Here is a 20,174-nt window from a genome sequence, read left to right on the forward strand (position 1 = left end):
CACCACCCCTTCCAGTTTTCTCTGACAAAAGTCAGCATCCTCTGTAGACTGTCTCTGTGGTGAAGTGCCAAGGAATCTGGATACTTAGGTCAGCCTGGAAGATGGTAGACAGAGCCAGAGCCAAGAGCTGGGGAAATCTTTGCTTCCTACTCTCAAAGCAAGAACTTTTACGACTTGTAGGGATAGGTAAGTCTCTGTTGAGTTCAGTCGGAGATAGAGTGAGATTCTGCCTGACTAAAAAGTGGGAACAGGACTGCGCTGCAGATGCTAATCTCCGCTGCGATGCCTGGCTAGACCAACCCGGGAAATTCTCGCAGATTAACTACTCAGCGGATCCCAGCCGCAGAGGTCCCCGATCTCTAGTCCCGCCCACACCACGCCCCCGAGCCTGCGCCTGGATGACGTCGTTTTTCCGCGCCAGGAAGAAGCAGGTGTGCCGACTTGTTTTGTGCGGGTCTTCCTCTGAGTGGCCCGGCACTATGAAGGAAACGCCGCTCTCCAACTGCGAACGCCGCTTCCTGCTCCGCGCAATTGAGGAGAAGAAGGTGCGAGGCCTGCGGTGTGGACATGGTGGTTTTGGATGTAGACTCGGGTTGTCCCTGGATTCATTGTCAGTTCTGCCTGTTGTGTGGTCGTGGTGTGGACTCGGGTGGTTCTCAGTGTGAACTCTGCCGAGCCTCAGGCTAGTGTCTAACCTTGGCTAGTTCCTTTGAGCCTCAGGCCAACAATATTCAGTGGCAGGGACGTTGGGAACCAGAACCAGACAGACACAGTTGCTACTCATGTTAAAGAAATAAATGATGTTTGCTTTATAGCGGCTGGATGGCAGACAAACGTATGATTACAGGAACATCAGGATCTCATTCGGAACGGATTATGGATGCTGTATTGTAGAACTGGGGAAAACAAGGTAATGGGATTCAAGTTAGATAATGCAACAGGAGGTGTGAAAATTACAACATACTGACTCGGTTGTTTACCGAGCAGCTCCGAAGTCCAAACATGCGTTTTTTTTAAAAAAAAAAAATCTGCTGAGAAATATGTTTCTTTAATGCCAGCCTTTTTAGTTTTGTGCTTACACTAACTTTCAACCACGAGTGCTTTCTGCTGTATGAGTATCATTGTTCTGTGTGACCTTTATAAATGATGTAGGCAGCTAACATTGATCACATAGTTTATCTGCATGTCTCATTTTCTGGTATGAGGTATGTATCGATCATGTCAGTAAGCCTCAGTTTCCCTTTTCTTCTCAAGTGATGTGAGAAATAAGAGATTTCCTTTCTGTCATCCTTTTATGTATACCAATATTTTTTTATTTCTACAAGAAATCTACTTACATTAAAATAACATTATTATTGTATATGTGCACTCCCCAGTTTACTACATTCTGTATATAATATCTGCCTCTTAAGTCACATCGTGTTATTTAGAGTAGGTTTTTTTTTTCTGTTTTAGATGTCTTCACCTTTTTTTTTTCTTTTAATTGAAAAGAATGTTCAGTTGACTGCTTTTTACCTTTACTTTTGCAGAGTCCTTGGACAGGTTTCCTGTGAGCTTGTTTCTCCAAAACTCAATAGGGCAACAGAAGGTATCCTCTTTTTTAACCTTGAGCTTTCTCAGATGGCTGCTCCAGCTTTTGAACCTGGCAGGTATCTTTCCTTTGTTAAGTTACTTTAGCCATAGAAGAATTTACCATCAGTGAAATATTGTTTTAATGCTCACAGTTGAAATTTATGCCATTAGTTCATTCTTATCTTCATAGGCAGTCAGATCTCTTGGTGAAGCTGAACCGACTCTTGGAAAGGTGTCTAAGAAATTCAAAATGTATAGACACTGAATCTCTCTGTGTTGTTGCAGGTGAAAAGGTGAGAAACATGCTCAAAATATCTTAATGAATACTGTTGATTCAGACACAATTGAAACAGAATTAGGAGCCTGGAATCCTTGCAGAGGGTTTGGGTTCAATTGCCAGCACTTACACGGCAGTTCACAACCATCTGTAACTGTAGTTCCAGAAGCTTCACTTAGAGTCTCTAGGGGCACCAGGCATGAGTGTGGTACATACATACATGCAGGCAAATGTGCCTACATGGAAAATAAAAGTAATTTTTTTTAAACATAATTAAATTTCAGATATTGGAATGCTTCCATTTATTTACATATTCTCAGTCTTTCAGCTGAGTCACGTAGAAAAGTTAACTATTAGTATTTCAAGTATTTGTTTTTCTTAAAATTAACTTCATTTTTACTGAATAAGCTGGAAGGATTAACTGTATACCTTTAAAAAAAATGTGCAGTATTACTTTCCCAGTGGCTATTGGTCATGAACCATTAGGATTTATTTTTGTATTAAATTCACTTTCAGGTTTGGCAGATCCGTGTAGACCTACATTTATTAAATCATGATGGAAATATTATTGATGCTGCTAGCATTGCTGCAATTGTAGCCTTGTGTCACTTCCGAAGACCTGATGTCTCTGTCCAAGGAGAGGAAGTAACACTGGTAAGCTTCCAGGGTTCCGATAAGAATTGTTCCTGTGAGCGAATGGATATCCTACGTGTGCCAACAGGTAGTCAGTCCATCATGGTGACATATGGCAGATAGCATTTAGGTCTATTCTACTTTTTGTTCACAAGACAAAAACTGCAAATGGTCAGAATTGCCCTAGAAGTTTCAAGTTCTCTCACAGAATTGTCTGTCAATAATAACACAACCCAGTTTTTTCTATAATAGAACTGTGGCTCTTTCTTTGGATTGACTACTAGAGGAAATGGTTGGTCTCTTTGTAGGTCAGCATGAGAGGCCTGTAGTACCTGAAAAGGACTGAGGCTTACCAGATTTTCATGTTTCTTCCGTCCCTTTGTTCATTAAGCAAAGTAGACGACGTATGTTCATGAGAAGTGCCTGGAGGACTTGTTAACAACACACCACTGGGCTCTGCTTATAGAGGAGGAGAGAAGCAGGACCAAAGAACTTATACCTCTAACTCAGAGTGCCCAGATGGTCCTGATGCTGGTCCAGGGATCACTGTGAGAACCAGTGGTCCGGGATGTTCTTCGCTTTTTGCCAGGGTGGTCAGTTTTGATTTATATATTTTGAATGATAAAATAATGAAAGTGTACTGTTTGAGCCCTGCTTTGCAAAGGGAACCATCTAATGCCCAAGCTTTCTGAGTAGCCATTGAGAATGCTCTTTGCCAGAGCAGACTTTGAAGGCTTAGAGGTAAGGACAGTGCTCCTACAGAGGAAGGAGAGCATAAAGAAGTTAAAAAAAAAAAAAGAGAGAGAGAGACTGTGATTAGTTTTATGCAGAGGTAGACTCCTTATCCCGAGACATTCAAGGGCTCCTTTGTAGCACTGGACATATACCTTCCTAAAAAGGCCACTGGAGTGAAGCTCTGGGATAGAAGATTAGACATGAGACCGGCGTTTATCATCATAAAAATTAAGTAGGAACACAGTTGTCAGAGTCACACAGGCAACTGTAAAAGACATTATTTAGCTACCCACTATTAAGAATTTCCTATCCTAGTGTTTCCTGTTTTTCTCATTGGCTGACTTTAAGACTTTGGCCTTTTCTTCTGAAACAGTACACCCCCGAGGAGCGTGACCCCGTGCCGCTGAGCATCCACCACATGCCCATCTGTGTCAGTTTTGCTTTCTTCCAGCAAGGGTGAGTGCTACCTTGTCATGTGTGGAAAATATAATTATACCTGGGAATTGGATTGGGTCTTGTAGCTCAGTTCTCTATATATCTGAGTTGACTATGAACTTCCAATCCTTCAGCCTTCACTTCCCAAGGGCTGGGATTACAGACAAGTGCCTCTGTGCCTGGTTTATATAGTGCTGGGGACTGGACTCTGGGCTTTGTGTATGGTGTATAACTCTCTGCCAGCTGAGCTATATCGGCTCCAAGCTAAGAACTTTATTGCTCTATTCAGATATGCATAGACCTGCTAGCCTTAATGTTAGATCATCTGCTGGTTTCTTCCTGTCTTTGTAAGGGTTTTCTATATAGAACTGACAAACTCAGCTGTCATGAATGTACCTCCCATCATTCCTCTGTTCACAGCATGCTTAGAAAGTAAGACTTTAATGTGGCAAGGTAGCATCTACCTTTCCCTGAGCTAGATAAATGCCTTGAGGATTATATGCGGGTTCAATTGAGATTGTGCATGGATTAAGGGTTACTATGGACTAATAAAACAATGGCAGTGTGAGGCATATTACAGGGAGTAGTTTCAGGAGCCCATTGCAAGGGGAAATGATTCACAAACCAGAAAACTTGCTTCCTTCAACTGTCTAGCCTTTTCTTCACAACTCCTGTTAAGCTCTCACGGTATAAACTAGGGAGGATTGTACATTTATGTAATGTGCTTCTAAGTGCATCTTCAGGAAAGGAGAGACTTCCTTGCATAAGAACTAGAGGAAAGATTTCAGCTGTTAGGCACTGTAGGTGATTCTCTATCAGGAACAGGATACTGCACAAGCAGGCAGACTCTAGAACTTAGAGGGCAGGCCCTCAGTGCCACTTTAAAATGAACAAAACCAATGTTACCTAAGTCTTTATCTGAACCTAGTGTGACTTCATTGTAATGGCCAGAGAGACATAGACTTTATGTAACTGAAGTTACTGAGTTGAGGTGATTCAAAGCCTTCAGTATTGACCTTGAATGCTAACTAAGAAATTAGACAAACCCATTCTCCTAGAAACAGCACCCAGCTTCAGATGTGTTCAGGATCATTTATCATTTGTTTCAGAACATATTTATTGGTGGACCCCAATGAGCGTGAAGAGCGAGTAATGGATGGCTTGCTGGTGATTGCCATGAATAAGCATCGAGAAATTTGTACTATCCAGTCTAGTGGTGGGACAATGCTGCTCAAAGACCAGGTTAGTGCTTTGACTAGTTTCCCTGTTAAGAGTTCTCTTTTCAGAAGTTTTATTGGTATTTCTTTTGTTTTTTGTTTTTTTTTAAAATATATTTTAATTTTATTTATTTATTTATTTATTCATTTATAAATTCACTTTATGTCCTGATCATAGCCCCTTCCCCTCTCCCAGTCTCACCCCCACAAATCCCTCCCAACATTGCTTTCTTACCTTTTCCCTAGGGAAGGGAAGTCCCCTTTGGGTACCACCCCACCCTGTGGGATCTAGTGACAGCAGGACTAAACACATCCTCTCCCACTGAGATCCAGCCAGGGAGTCCAAGTCAGGGCAGCACACCCGATGGCAGAGAACAGAGACCGAGATAGCCCCCCTTCCACTTGTTAGGGGAATCACATGAATGACAAGCTGCACATTTGCTACTAATGTGTAGGGGCCAAGGTCCAGCTCCTGCATGTTCCCTGATGTCTTAGTTAGGGTTTTACTGCTGTGAGCAGACACCATGACCAAGGCAAGTTTATAAGTAAAGGACAACACTTAATTGGGGCTGGCTTACAGGTTCAGAGGTTCAGTCCAGTATCATCAAGGTGGGAACATGGCAACATCCAGGCAGGCATGGCGCAGGAGGGGCTGAGAGTTCTACATCTTCATCTGAAGGCTGCTAGTGGAAGACTGACTTCTAGCCTACACCCACAGTGACACACCTACTCCAACAGGGCCACACCTTCTAATAGTGCCATTTCCTGGGCCGAGCATAGGCAAACCACACACACCTACTCCAGCAAGGCCACACCTCTTAATAGTGCCATACCCTGAGCCAAGCATATACCAACCATCACATCTGATTAGTGGCCCAGGCTCTGTGAGCTCCCATCGTCCCAGGTTGGTTGTCTCTGGCTTTTCCTGTGGTGTCCTTTGCCCTCCATCTTGTTTGCTTCTATCCACCACTCTTCCACAAGTCTCCCTGAGCTCTGCCTGATGTTTGGCAGTGGGTCTGCTGCTGGATGAAGCCTCTCAGGAGACAGATATGCTAGGTTCCTGTCTCCTAAAAGCATCTTTTAACCAAAAGCCACAAGGGTACTTTAGATGACTATGTCTAGTTATGTTAGAGTCTAGTACAGTACAGTCCTTACATGGTCATGTAATATCAAAGTGTTCATGAGGTATCCTTTCTTTCCTTGCCTCTCCATGTATTTGTCCTTCTAGAAAAATGGCTTTCAACCTTCTTAATGTTGCCGCTCTTTAAAACACTACTCATATTGTGACCCCAGCCATAAAATTATTATTATTATTTTATTTTTTTTTGGTTTTTCGAGACAGGGTTTCTCTGTGCAGTCCTGGCTGTCCTGGAACTCACTCTGTAGACCAGGCTAGCCTCGAACTCTCGAACTCAGAAATCTGCCTGCCTCTGCCTCCCAAGTGCTGGGATTAAAGGCGTGCGCCACCACTGCCCAGCATAAAATTATTTCATTGCTACTTCATAACTGATTTTGTTGCTCTTATGAATTTTAATGTAAATATCTGATATGCATGATATCTGATATGCCACACACACATACACACACCCCAGAGGGGATGCAACTCCCGGGTTTAGAACTACTCTTCTAGGATTTAGCAAAGAACCCAAGCCAGTGAACAAAGATTCATATTACTATTTTTAAGCACTGAATGTAGAAATTAAGATAAAAATAAATTTTACTTTTAGAATTTGGATAAAAACAGCCGTGATACTCAAACTCAGCCACCTATCAGTATCACATGGAGGATATTAGTATTAGAAAATAGAGTGCCATGTAACATCTATTATAAATATTAAATGCTAGGGAGAGGTACTAAATCATATTGTAACTGAAGTTCGTAGCTTTTGGGCCAATGACTTGTCTCTGTGTCTCAGTGTGTCTGTACATTAGGAAAGTATTTTATTGCTGGCACCATAGAAGCGACTGAAGTGTTAGTATGTAGGCATCTGGATACAGAGTGCTCGGTGAATCCCGTTTCCATTACTGTCACCAGCACCATTGGTATTAGGATTGTGACCACTATTGAGTCCTGTGTATTATTGTCACAGAAAGGAAGTCTGTATTTCTGAGCCCATTTTATCTGTGGTCTCTGTAGTATTTTCGTACTTTGTCTTAGTTTTATTTACCATGCCTTAATCTGGTATGTGGAAAAGAAATACTTAAACTATAAAGGTAGAAAATTGATGTCATGGTTTTGGGTTCATTAAAAATAGCTGTTTGGTTTGTCGTCTGTAACAGCCCATATTTATAAACAGGTTTTCAGATGCAGTAAAATAGCTGGTGTGAAAGTAGCAGAGATCACAGAGCTAATACAGAAAGCTTTGGAAAATGACCAGAGAGTTAGGTAAGTATCAGTTTTCAAAACTGTATGCTCTTTAAAGTCATGTTTTCTAAGTTCTTCTCACTCAAGAGCAGCCATATAATTTCATACTTGCTCTTAGTTAATCTCAGTTGTACGTACTAGTGTTTAGTTGAGACTTTATTCTAAAAAGTTATAGGAGTGTTTTCTTTAAAAGTTCTGAAAGAAGAATCTAATAACTTTTTTTTTTTTGTTTTTTTGTTTTTGTTTTTGTTTTTTGAGACAGGGTTTCTCTGTGTAGCCCTGGCTGTCCTGGAACTCACTCTGTAGACCAGGCTGGCCTCGAACTCAGAAATCCACCTGTCTCTGCCTTCCAAGTGCTGGGATTAAAGGCGTGCACCACCACTGCCCAGCAGAACCTAATAACTTAATAGAACAAACATGGTGGCTCGCAGCTCAACGTTCTGTTACTTTTAAGCAACGTGAGTGTTCTTGGTTGTTGTGTGGAAGCCTGGTCCCTTCTGCTCCAGCTGACTTGAGAACTAGAGAATATACTTCAAGTACCTCATACCTGTGCAGCAGAGGCTCAGTAAATAGCTATGAGGACTTTTATGTCTTGATAACTAAGTAGTATTCTAGTGTGATTCCTGCTGCTGTGATAAAACACTGACCAAAAGCAACTTAGGGGAGGAAAAGATTTATTTGGTTTATGCTTCCAGATCCCAGAGTGCTGGTGGTGAGGACCCTACAGTTAGACCTCCTCACTACCATGTAGCATTACCTCTAATCAGGGAGCTCACTCAGCCAAGGAGGTACAGCAGATCCAAAGGAATGCTGATTGTTGGCTTACAGGCTCATGCTCAGCTGCATTTCTTTTACAGCCCAGGGAATGGTGCCCCTCATAGTGGGGTGAGCCCCCTTTGATGATTAACAGTCAAGATACTCCCTCACTGATATCTGGTCTGATCAAGGCCTCCCTTTCAAGTGACTCTAGGCTGTGTCAAGTTTAGTTAAAGCTATCAAAAGTTGACCAGTGAAGCAAGTCTATTTCTTATCTACCAGAGACAAAATAGAAACCTTTTTCTTTTGTCTTTTTATCCCCAAAACAACCACTACCAAAAACCCATCTACAGGAAAGAAGGTGGAAAGTTTGGCTTTGCAGAGTCTATAGCAAATCAAAGAATCACAGCATTTAAAATGGAGAAGGCCCCTATTGATACTTCCAATATAGAAGAGAAAGCAGAAGAAATTATTGCTGAAGCTGAACCTCCTCCAGAAGTGTATCTTTATTCAGTGGTTTTTACAATAATAAGATGCATAATTTTTTGTTTTGTTTCTTTAAGGCTAGAGTGTACATATTGAAATTTGTTTTGGGAGAACTTGTACTATAAGAGAAAAATATGCCAAATTGAGCTGATAACGTAACATTTAGCTTCTCTTCATTATCTCAAAAAAAAAATCATACATTTTTCTATTTAAGAACCAACTTAGAGCTGGGGGATGTAGCTCATTGGTGCTGCACTTTTCTAGCTATGCTTAAAGCCCTGGGTTCCATTCCAGCACTGTAAGAAAATACAAATAAAAATCCAGCATTCATTCCCCTTTGAGAAATGGTGCTTAAGTATTAATGACATGGCCAAGTTCTTTATGAATTGCTACATAATCTGCAGATCATGTGCAATTATGTCAGTCAGCAGCCCATAGAATAGTTTTAATTCCTAAGAATTTGTGGAACACATGAAGCAGTCTTACAGGAAACTTGATCTCTTCTCAATAGCCCATTAAATAGCAGTGTTTTAGATTTCTTAACTTGTTAAAGTGTTTCTAAACCTGTCCTGTGGACTCCTGGAACTGCCCAGATTGGAGAAGGAATAGAGAACTCCTGGGGTGACCTTGAAGATTCTGAGAAGGAAGAGGAGGAGGAAGGTGGCATTGATGAAGCTGTCATTCTTGATGATACAAAGATGGACACTGGAGAAGTTTCTGATATTGGGAGCCAAGGTAGTGATGCTTTTAATGTGTACAGAGACAGCTATAATTGAGATATTTGAACTATAGATTCAATTTTGTATGGAGATTATAGATCACATAGGGATAGGGATATTTCCTGTTTGGAAGGCTAAATATTTTGGGATTTAAACTAAATTTTAAATGATTGAAGTTAATAGAAATATTAATACCATTCTAACTAAAAGAATGTTTTTATTTCTGTAAACTGGTGGTATGCTTTGGCATACTAGTGATACTTTTAATTGAACAATTTTTAAAAATTACATGTAGCCAGGTGTGGTGGAATACACTCTTAATCCCTGCACTGTGGAGACATAGGCAGGAAAATCTCTGAGTTTCAGGCAGCAGGATTAGAGATCCTGTCTCAAAACCAAAAATGGGCATTTAAAGATTTTTGAAAAGATTTCTTTCTTGCCAACAGCCTTGTTTAGTTTGATTCAAATATAAAAAAGCTCATGACATGGGCCAGAGAGGTGGTTCAGCAGTGGAGACACTTCTTGATGCTCAAAGAAGTTTGGATCTAGTATTCCAGCTCCAAGGAAACTGACACCATCTTCTGGCCTCTGTGGGTGCTAGCACAAAAATTCTAAACAAAGTATGGCACAGTACTGCTCAGTAGAATTTTCTGTGGTTAGAAATGTTACTGATGTACATTGGCTAGGGTAGCATAGTAGCCACTGCTGCTCACCTGTTGAAAATGTTCAAGTCTGAGTCAGTATATATCTTTTTAGAGTATTAGAACATGGGAAACTTTAGAAGCCCCCAGAAATGTAAAACATTTTTACATTTATATAATGTATATCTATGTGCATGAGAATGCCAGGGTATGCAGAGGAACTTGCTGGAATCCCAGGAAGTTGTGAGCAGACTTCTTACTAAATGTGTGCTACATATGTGAGTGCCTTAGAGGCTAGACTCAGGCACTGGAGTTGCAGGTGACTGTGAGCTGCCCCTGCACTCTAATAGAGAACATTCTGCCTGCTTCATAGAAGGGAATTGTTACAGCCTTTGGTGGTATTGTTTTGGCAGGGGAACAACGTTGGTTTAGTAAATGGGTAAGTTAAAAATCCTAATTAATTAGGACTATTAAATGCTGCAGAGAACTATCATTAGTAATGCTATTTTAGTGCTATTATATATATATATAACCTTTTCACAGAGGCTTTTTTTTGTTTGTGGTTTTAAGAATCCTGAGCAATTAAAAGTGGAGCTGAGGATAGTGGAAAAGGTAGATTTTAGAAATGTAAACAAAGAAAGTTGAGACAACACACAGCCAGCCAAATGGGCATGCTTTATTTACACACACATATATAATTACTGTTCAAGAGAAAAATGGGCAAACAAAGCAGTTTCCTACATTTTTCATGGTCAGGTCAGCCCTGGTAGCAAGAACCAGATCAAATAAAACATCAATTTTTACAAATTTTCAGACTTGTAAGATTTGTAAAGTGTCAGCCTCCAAGCAGCATAGCTTGAGCTCTCTTAGCATGGAAATGGAAGCATTAGGGCTTCTGATGTGGTTAAGTAGTAAACTCCTTTTTTGGAATTTTCTTAAAGGTGCCCCTATAGTGCTATCAGATAGTGAAGAAGAAGAAATGATCATTTTGGAGCCAGAGAAGAATCCAAAGAAAATAAGGTAACAAATTTTGGTCTCTTTCAAATATCCATTAAAAATTGGTTCTATAAAAATGGGGTACCTTTCAGAGTCCCTGTGACCCAATCCAGGACCGATGGGGTACAGCAAGCTGTTATATTACTTTATTTACAGAGCTCAGACCAGTACAAACCAGAAGGCACCAAGTAAAAGTCAAGGGAGAAGGAAGAAAAAGAAGAGAACTGCTAATTAGGCTACAGTGGTGGATTTGTATGTGTGTATACTATACAGCTACTAAGAGGAGGTCTGCTCAGTGCTAACAGCTCTGGATGCTTTTTATTATAAGCTGAACTTGATAAACTGTTTTTGTCTTTAACATTATACGTTGAATAAACTTTCTGGAAAACTTTTTGCTGTACAAAAGCTTCCCAGCTCATGTGAAACCTTATTTGTAAAGGTTGATAAACATCTCTTTTTGTAAAAGTTGATAAATAAACTTCTGTAAACATGAGAGCCAAGTGAGTTCTGCTGCACCGACAACAGATTGGTTTACTTTTGGTTATTTATGACCAAGTCAGCAATTTAGTTGGTTGCTTAGAATGATCAAATACAAAATTTGAAAATTTGTCAGAATTTGAAGGTCTCTCTCTGAAATTTCAGTCCTACCCCCCACTGAACAATAAAACAAATCAAATTAGCATCTAAGTGACATTATCATTCATTACCTCAAATTAACTTTGACTTGCAAAGATTTCCAAATCAATTTATTCTTATTATCCTGACAGTTGGCAGCACCAATGCTAACAAACCAATTAAAATGATCCAAATATCTAAGATAGACACATGTACAAAAGATATACAAATTAAAACCATTTTAAAAGCAATGGATACCATAATTTGTCTGTGGCTATACCATCTACATTTAGAATGATTGTGAAATTAAAACCCAAGATAAAAACTGTACAGGATGAATTCTGAGCAACTCCCATTTCAAACGAAGGCAGTCAGTCTTTCATTTTCACACATTTAGTGTCTCTGGTGGGTTGAGAAGAGAAACACTGTGATATCTGTTAAGCAGAGAAAAAAACCTTTTTAGTAAACATTCATCGGGGAGATCACAGAACAATTCATGTACCCCAAGATTTGATAACTTGGAACACATCTGTTCCCTTACCTATCACCAGAAGCAAAGGCATAAAAAAGCTTTTCTAATATATGACTTAAGATCTTACTGAGATAGCTGTGGCAATTATTAAAGAATACAGTAAGTAAAGAATAGGATTCTTACTTTGAATGCTTGTACTTTTCCCTTATGGACTGTTGGGCATGCTGTGGTGCTTTGAGGTAGGTCTGGTGAAGGTCCAGGAGACAAGGCTTGAGACTTTCTAGGGTATATCCAGTCTGTTGTACCAATGACTCAGGCTACAGAGAAGGGACAACCAGTGAGTTTTTAGTAACAGCATAGGTCACTGACCGTGAGCTCACAGTTGATCTAAATGTTGGCACTAATCTTTAACAGAGTGTTTTATAAAAATAATAATAATTTATATTCCAGATGTTGCCCCCCAATTATTCACCCCCCACCCCCTTTGCCTCTGAGTCACTCACTCCATCTTTCATTTTACTTCCCCTGCTAGCCGCAGGTAGATGGCTTAGATTCTGGAAGCAGAGCTTTCAAATGCAAGTTTATGGTTAAGCTTTCTGCCCAAATCAAAGCAGAACCCATACTGGTGAAGGCAGCTGTCCATACATACCCAGCTCTGTCCTGTGACTGTGTAGAGAGCCAAGTGAAAGGCAGCTCCAGCGATAAGTGACGGCAAGTACTTGAGGTATGGCTCAGCATCTATCAAACTTAATTCTCCCAAAAACTGAAAGACAAAACCCCTCAAAACTTTATAATCACACATAAGACTCAGACTTTGAATCCTTGCTTCCTGACCAGTTTCTATTGTCTTGGATATGCACTGGTTCTGTATCAGCCCTGGGGAAATTGTTTCAATGTTTTGCTCTATTCCTCCACTTACATTTCTCCCCCCAATCTACTAGGTTGTTCTCTGTAAACCACTAGTTAGTGCTTTTCCAGCATGGTCACCTTTGGGTATTCACTGGAAGATTCTCTCCTGGACCTCTCAGTCCCTATCCATGGACACCAGATAACTTAAGTCTCATATAAAAGATATATGCCATTTTCATAAGTCAATACTATATGCATAGACTATCACTAAATTACTTGTAATACAACAAAATAGAGAATACACGATTGGTGTGTGCTCATCTAGTAGATAGGCAGTTACGTTTAACGACTGTTTATTGATTCCATAAGTGCAGAGCCCACAGCTATAGAGGGCTATAGCATTTTCTGTATAGTGGAGCATTAACTGTCAAAAACACTTTATCTCTTAAGCAGTGTTATACACTGAAACTAGGCTTGCCCCTAATTGCAACTTAAAAACAAGCCCTAAATTGGACTTACCATTGCTAAGCTTTCAACCTTGCAGTTTGCAGGCTGCAGGTGCAGGAAGTACTGGGTAAGGAACTGATTTACTGTTGGTGCAGCCAAGTCAAAAGCAAGGACTTTCAATACTAGGTGCTCCATTCTCAGAACCTGCTTCTTAGAATAGGTATCGTCTGTAATATACACAAACTCCGCTACTTCTGGGGGGTAAATTTCTTCAAATTTCCTATAACAAAAAAAAAAAAAAAAAAAAGAAAAAGAAAGAAAGAAAGAAAAATTGTGAGTTTTTCTCAAAAGAAGGTAGATCTTGTGTTAACCTTAGCTGCATAGACTGCAGACTCTTCACTTCCTTCAACCACATTCCCACTGACAGTCCACTGCCATCTCTAGCTGAGAGGAGTAAAAACTTCTGATTTGTCTCCTGAATACAACTTATTTCCTGATGGAAGGAAGATATTGCTTATACCCCAGAAAGCACTTTATTGTAGAAGAGCCACACTTTCAAACTCTCAATCTAGTGTGATAAAATGTGGTTGCTCTATGCTCATTCAAGGATGTGAAAGCTTTATATTTTAGATTAGAAAACAAGTTTCACCCTCTATTCAGAATAACCCTACAGCTGTTCCTAAAGTTGTCAGTGTAAAACGGGGTTAAAGAGATGGCACAATGGTTAGAGCACTGGCTGGGACCCAGGCTCAATTCTCAGCACCCACATAGTGCTCATAACTGTATTAATACCAAAGCTTAGGGGGCCCAATGCCCTCTTTTGGCCTCAGCAGGCACCACACTCGTGCTACAGATGTACATGCAGGAAAAACATTCAATAAAATATAAATGAGGGTAGGAGTAGTCAGTGATGACTTTGAACCAAATTATCTGGACTTACGAAGCTAGCAGCATAGCAGCTGTGCCCACAAGCTGAAGCTTTCCTCTTAACACGGACATGGAGGACAGGAATCTATCAATGTAGTTCACAGCCAAATGCAGGGTCTCATTCTGTAGTTTATATTCTTCTCCCACTTCAACTAGCCAGTCCACAAGGATGGCCCGCATACTGTTGGTGATGTCTGGCTGCCTCTTCATATAACCCACTTTAGGTTTACATTTAACCTGAAGAAAAACAACTCAGTAGTGTTAATTAGGTTACTAGGTTACTCACTATTCACAAAGATGCTATTAACATACACTATAATCTTACATTTAGCATTAGAGTAACTTGCTAGTAGTTAGCAGGTGCCAACATTATCCTCTCTACTTCACTTAGCCGTTTTAATGAACAGAGCCTTACCTCCATTTCCCTAAGGTATGTGTGAATATCTTCGTGATAGTCAGGTACTTCATTGACATTCACTGGCTTTTCATCTTCTAAGACAATAGACATATCCATACCATGTGGGGATTCTGTGTATGATATTAAAGCCAAAAGTATTTATCTCTTCAAATTAAAAAGACCCTAATGGCAAAGCAACATAGAATATCTTACTCTGGTTTTAGGACTTCTGTCAAAGCCCTAGGATAACTTTGATCCCAAAAAAGAAATAAATGTACACCAATAGGCTACTAAGAGGACTGGGAGTTACTTTATCAAGAAATGAGCAGATGATACAATGGGTTCTTTTATCTTTTAGGACAAATACTTAACAGTAAAGGTTTAAAATAATTATTACTTTTTTTTTTGTCTTAAGAGAGATTGCAGCTTGGGAGGCAGAGGCAGGCGGATTTCTGAGTTCGAGGCCAGCCTGGTCTACAGAGTGAGTTCCAGGACAGCCAGGGCTACAAAGAAAAACCCTGTCTCGAAAAACAACAACAACAACAAAAAGATTGCAGACCCCACAGGTTCATAATGGGGGAGTACCTAGAATCAGGTAAAGAGCATGTATTAACAAATGTAAGATATCAAGTTTATCATTATCATGTTTAAAAAGTTTAACTATAGTCTGTCAGGGACTTGGTGTTTGTTAAAACAGGGTCTTATTCTATAGGCTAGCCTGGCCTGAAATTGACTCTGTAGCCTAGTCTGGCAATCTTGCCTCAGCCTCCTGAGTGCCACAATCCTTAGAATTTATAGGCATCACCATTTCAATTATCTTGAGATGGGGGAATCTGTGTAATAAATTGTTTCCATACCCTCCTTCCCCATCATCAGAACTAAGTAAACTAAAGTGGCTGGGAAATGGCCTAGTGCCGTGCCTGCTGCACTAAGATAGGGATTGCATTCCCAGCACCACACAGGAGCTAGATATTGTGGCATTATCTGTAACCCTAGGACTGGGCGAGGAAAAAGGGTTGAGAATAGTCATATCCCTGTAGCTTGATGGCCAAGCTGTCTAGCCCAATCAGTGAACTCCAGTGAGACCTTTTTATCAAGAAATGAAGTGGAAGAGTGGTTGAAGATACCTCAAAGTCAAGTACTCCTCTAGCCTCTACATGTACCAGCACAGGTGAGCATACCCCTTCTCCTGACACACACACAGCATAAGGTAGACAGTGACAGATACCAACATCTCTGGTCTCCACACACTGAGGTCATAGCAACTGCAGAGCTGTCTACAGCAGCTATTTTGCCTTCCATGTGTCTGACCTGCAATCTGATGAACATTCAAATTAGTTTTAAAGCAGATATCATAATCCTTAAAACTGTAGTCTCGCTGGTGGCACGCGCCTTTAACCCCAGCACTTGGGAGGCAGAGGCAGGCGGATTTCTGAGTTTGAGGCCAGCCTGGTCTGCAGAGTGAGTTCCAGGACAGCCAGGGCTACACAGAGAAACCCTGTCTCGAAAAAAACAAAACAAAACAAAAAACCCCAAACAAACAAAAAAGTAAAAAAAAAAAAAAATAGAGATCTGATATCCTTTCTAAGCCCACTGTAGTAATCTTAACTCACTGTGTTATGGCCAGGTAAGATATAATCTTAAAACTCAAAATATCACTAACCCAATCAAGTAACTGTATTTCTTAGCTTAATAACAATCTTTAGAATGTACCAAGCAAGGTATGGTGTCACAGGCCTGTAATCTAGAATTTACGAGGCTGAGACAGGATAGTTTGAGTTCAAGATTAGTCTGAGCTACAGATTGAGATCCTGGCTGGGCGGTGGTGGCACGCGCCTTTAATCCCAGCACTTGGGAGGCAGAGGCAGGTGGATTTCTGAGTTTGAGGCTAGCCTGGTCTGCAGAGTGAGTTCCAGGACAGCCAGGGGTATACAGAGAAACCCTGTCTCAGGAAGAAAAAAAAAGTGGGTGGGGGGACTGGAGAGATGGCTCAGTAGTTAAGAGCACTGTTCTTCCAGAGGTCCTGAGTTCAAATCCCAGCAACTACATGGTGGCTCAGATTGAGATCCTGTCTCAAAAATAAAAAGCAAAGGCTTGGTGGTGGTGGCACATGCCTTTAATTCCATCACTTGGGAGTCAGAGGTAAGTGGATCTCTTAGTTCAAGGCCAGCCTAGTCTACAGATTGAGTTTCAGGACAGTAAAGGATACTCAAGAAACTCAGAGGAAGGGAAAAGACAGAAAAGGGGGAAGGAAAGAAGAAAGAGACTGCTAATAAAAAGCAACCTTACCAAAACTACCATCCATTGGATAATCAAGAGGTGTCAGTGGTTTTCTTGCTCCGGGTAAAGAGACAGCTGCATTAAAAGCCAGGGCATCTTCACACTCTGTTTCTTTAAGCTCAGCTGGCCTCTTCTGAGTCTCTTCTGCTTCATCCACATGAATGGTGAAGGCAGGCTGTTTACTGACTGCTTTCCATGAAGGACCAGCAGCGACATGCTCATCGTTTATAGGAAGGTCCTTAAGAGGCGCAACCTAAAGAGGAATTTTTTTTTAAATACAACTTTGCTTCTTGCTCTGTGGGCATCAGTTTTTATTTCCAAATACTCTAAGAAAGCCTAGGTAAGGTGTCTAAACCGATTTGTCTAAAAAGACTATACATAGAACGAACTGGAATTCCAAACTAATCAAAGACCAAAGTTAGGGGAAAGATCTGATTCAAGACTTTAGCCCCAGGGTGGAGCAAAACAACAAGTATGGCTAAAATGGCGGAATTTACCAAGCAGAATACTTGCTTTATGTCCTTCCCTGAAGTAGCAATCTGTGAAGCAGATGGTGAGGGGGAAGGGATGACCATCCTATGGCAATGCCTGGCTTTAAAAGTGGAGGGAAAGGTACACAGCTGGGGGAAGTCGACACGCGCGGGTGGCATCGCTTGGGATGACCCCGGGCATTTTTAGGAAGACCGCGCCACTATTGCTGAAGGGGCTATTTGGTACTAGAAACCCCGGGACCGCGAAGACTTCAGCCCGACTTCCCTAGAAAGCTCAGCGTGCTTTCTGGCCCTCTCGGCTACTAAACCCAGGACCGCTCCCGCCCGGCCCTCCTACAGACCCCCGCGCCCTTTTACCCGCCGAGTCTTGAGCTTCTGCTGCGGCGCGGGTCCCCGCACGTTCCCGGCCTTAAGCACCGCCTGCGCCCGCGGCTGCTGGACTGGCGCCACATTTTCGGGGTTGACATTCTCCTGGTCTTCTTGATGCAACGAGAGCAGGGATGAGCCTGCCTGGCGACCAGGCTGTCTCGAGGTGCCCGGCATCGCGGCTCCAGTCGGGATCTGTCGGCGGCAGAGCGTGCACAGCGCCCGCCGCTCCCGGGCTGTGCGGGACCCGGCGGCCGACCCGCGGAGCAGGCACTGCAGACGGGAGGAGCGCAGAGTCCAGGTGCCGCGAGCTGCGCGCCGCCCGCCGGCTGTTCTTGTAGTTCAAGTAGCCCGCGACTATTGAAATGGACCAATAAGGGCGGCCGGGGTCCGTGACGTCACCAGGAGCGCCGGTCGCCGCGAGCAAAGGCCCGACGGGAATCTTTTAGGGCGGGCGCCTGAAGACGCGCCTGCGCAAGGAAGGGCGGGGCGGGCGGCAGCCTTTGGCTACGCCTGCTGCTCAGTGGGTCTCTAACCTCACGGGATCCTGATAGAGAAGCTGGGCGATCCAGAAAAGCCCTCGGGGCCTCGAAGTGTCAGCATTTCCCTCAGCTAATGGGTGTAGCGACTTCCCCCAGTCGCTGGGTAGCGCCTAGGCAGAGCGTACGGAATCGGCTGACTACCTCCTCGTTACCAGGCACCCTACCGGAACTTCCACTCCTTTCCCTCTCGGTGGTGCTACAGTTTACTTTTGCTTCGCCTCTCCTGTATATATTTTTGTTTGTTTTTGAGGAAGGGTCTCATAATGCAGTCACAATTGTCCTGCGACTCACTGATATCCGCCCGCCTCAGCCTCGCCAGTTCTGGGATTAAAGGCGTGTCACTGTTCCAGGCATTCCAGAAAACCCCCACCCCCATAAAGATGGATCAATTTAAAAATGCCAATTTAACATGCTTTACTGATCTCGGACTGTTTTAAGGAGACATTTCTGAGGGACTAGATCCAAATATATCTGTGGGTATAACAACATTTTGAATGTAGTTAAAAATTATGATGATTTAATAAAGTAGTGAACTGGGTGCTCGTCCAGAGCAGATTCCACTTTTATAGATAGAAGCCACAAATTTGAAAGAGAGCAAGGAGAGTGTAGGGGACGGTATAGGATAGTGAAAAGAAGGGAAATGGCATAATTATATTTTAATTTCAAAAATAGAATTTTAAAAATTGAATATACTTTAATATGTTTTCCCCTTTTTTTTCATGGTAGTGTAAAACAGTACTATCTTGGATAGTACTTATACAGATAATTATCCTCACTAACTTCTACAGTTCTTTCCCAAAATTCTTTTGAAAATTTTTTATAAAGCCTTCATAAAACCATTGTTGCATTGGCAATTAAAGATAATTCTAGAACCCTAACTTTTTCACAGAATCCTCCTCTGACATAATCATAACAAACTACACTATCTTACACCAAGTTGTTCCCTTCCTGACAGGAAGCTGACTTCTGGTATTACAAAAGGGCAGTACCAAGCTTTGTCTGAAAATCTAGACCATTCCCCCTGTCCAGTGATTGCACAGAATCCTTCTCCTTTAGGAGATCTGCCCTACAGTGAAGCCAGTGTAGGCATTATCAGACACCGCTGGCACCTCTCTGGAGCCACTGATCCTTTACTTACTACCCAGTGCAGGGTCTGGTCTCTCCCTAACTACTTGTGTCCATGTGATCAGTTCTCAAACAGCTGGTTTTTTCCTTTCTTTGAAAAAATAAAATCCTCCAGCCACTACTACTTAAGTCCGTTATTCATTTCCCCATCTTTTGAAAGATGACTCCTTTGCATCTGCATTGCCAACAAAGTAGTTACTCTACTGTTCCTTCTTGTGCTTTCATCCAGGCAAAACAGTTTATTATTTACAAGGCTAGAAATTTTATTTTAACAATTACTGTCAGTTTCTTCCACTCCTAAACCCTTCAGTTTCTTTTTGTTTTTAATTTTTTTATTGGACATTTTATTTACATTTCAGATGCTATCCCCTTTGAGCTATTGTTGATACCAAATGGTGTATTACAAGAAATTCAAATGCCCATTAATTTTGCTAATCCTTGGTTGTGACATCAGACAAATAGTAAGTACACCATGAAGTTCCACTGACCCAAATAGGTATTTCATTTAGAAATGAAGTGCATGATGGTATATACCTTTAATCCCAGAGTTCCAGATCTCTGAGTTCAAGTTAGTTCCAAGTCAGCTATGTAGTGAAATGATGTCTCAAAAGTAGAAAAGCAGCCAGGAGGCAGTGGCCAAGCCTTTAATCCAGGCAACTCAGGTGACAGAGGCAGGTAGATCTCTTTTGAGTTAAAGGCCAGCCTGAACTACAGAGCTAGTTCCAGGTCAGCTACACAAAGAAATCCTGTCTTGAAAACCAAACCAACACCCCCACACCCCCCCACACACACACACACGCACAGAGGGAGAGGGAGAGGGGGAGGGGGAGG

The 20,174-nt window shown here is 41.7% G+C and overlaps 2 protein-coding genes across 2 annotated transcripts; one reads left to right on the top strand and one right to left on the bottom strand.

Moving 5' to 3' along the window:
• The first annotated feature begins 406 nt into the window (after positions 1-406).
• Positions 407-11,325, top strand: Exosc9 (exosome component 9). Its single transcript, XM_028763904.1, has 12 exons — positions 407-545; positions 816-910; positions 1,530-1,649; positions 1,763-1,865; positions 2,366-2,503; positions 3,591-3,673; positions 4,762-4,894; positions 7,167-7,255; positions 8,344-8,490; positions 9,030-9,211; positions 10,778-10,856; positions 10,989-11,325. The coding sequence occupies exons 1-12, from the start codon at positions 480-482 to the stop codon at positions 11,065-11,067; spliced, it is 1,314 nt and encodes a 437-aa protein (XP_028619737.1). The 5' UTR covers positions 407-479; the 3' UTR covers positions 11,068-11,325.
• On the bottom strand, positions 10,489-17,947 carry Ccna2 (cyclin A2). The gene is made up of 8 exons (XM_028763916.1): positions 17,668-17,947; positions 16,829-17,072; positions 14,558-14,670; positions 14,156-14,379; positions 13,288-13,495; positions 12,569-12,682; positions 12,103-12,236; positions 10,489-11,881 (listed from the first exon to the last, which is right to left on the bottom strand). The coding sequence occupies exons 1-8, from the start codon at positions 17,851-17,853 to the stop codon at positions 11,833-11,835; spliced, it is 1,272 nt and encodes a 423-aa protein (XP_028619749.1). The 5' UTR covers positions 17,854-17,947; the 3' UTR covers positions 10,489-11,832.
• Between the last annotated feature and the right edge of the window lie 2,227 nt (positions 17,948-20,174).

Source organism: Grammomys surdaster, unplaced genomic scaffold (assembly GCF_004785775.1).
Source record: "Grammomys surdaster isolate TR1022 unplaced genomic scaffold, NIH_TR_1.0 62, whole genome shotgun sequence".
Taxonomy (NCBI): Eukaryota; Metazoa; Chordata; class Mammalia; order Rodentia; family Muridae; genus Grammomys; species Grammomys surdaster.

Excerpts from the sequence above, each read along its gene's own strand:
- Exosc9 (XM_028763904.1), top strand. The coding sequence starts at position 480 with ATGAAGGAAACGCCGCTCTCCAACTGCGAACGCCGCTTCCTGCTCCGC. Across the intron at positions 546-815 it reads GCGCAATTGAGGAGAAGAAG|CGGCTGGATGGCAGACAAAC; the intron begins GTGCGAGGCCTG and ends TTTGCTTTATAG. Across the intron at positions 3,674-4,761 it reads TTTGCTTTCTTCCAGCAAGG|AACATATTTATTGGTGGACC; the intron begins GTGAGTGCTACC and ends CATTTGTTTCAG.
- Ccna2 (XM_028763916.1), bottom strand. The coding sequence starts at position 17,853 with ATGCCGGGCACCTCGAGACAGCCTGGTCGCCAGGCAGGCTCATCCCTG. Across the intron at positions 14,671-16,828 it reads TCCAATGGATGGTAGTTTTG|AATCCCCACATGGTATGGAT; the intron begins GTAAGGTTGCTT and ends TATCATACACAG. Across the intron at positions 12,683-13,287 it reads AGGTTGAAAGCTTAGCAATG|TTTTTGGGAGAATTAAGTTT; the intron begins GTAAGTCCAATT and ends TTTGTCTTTCAG.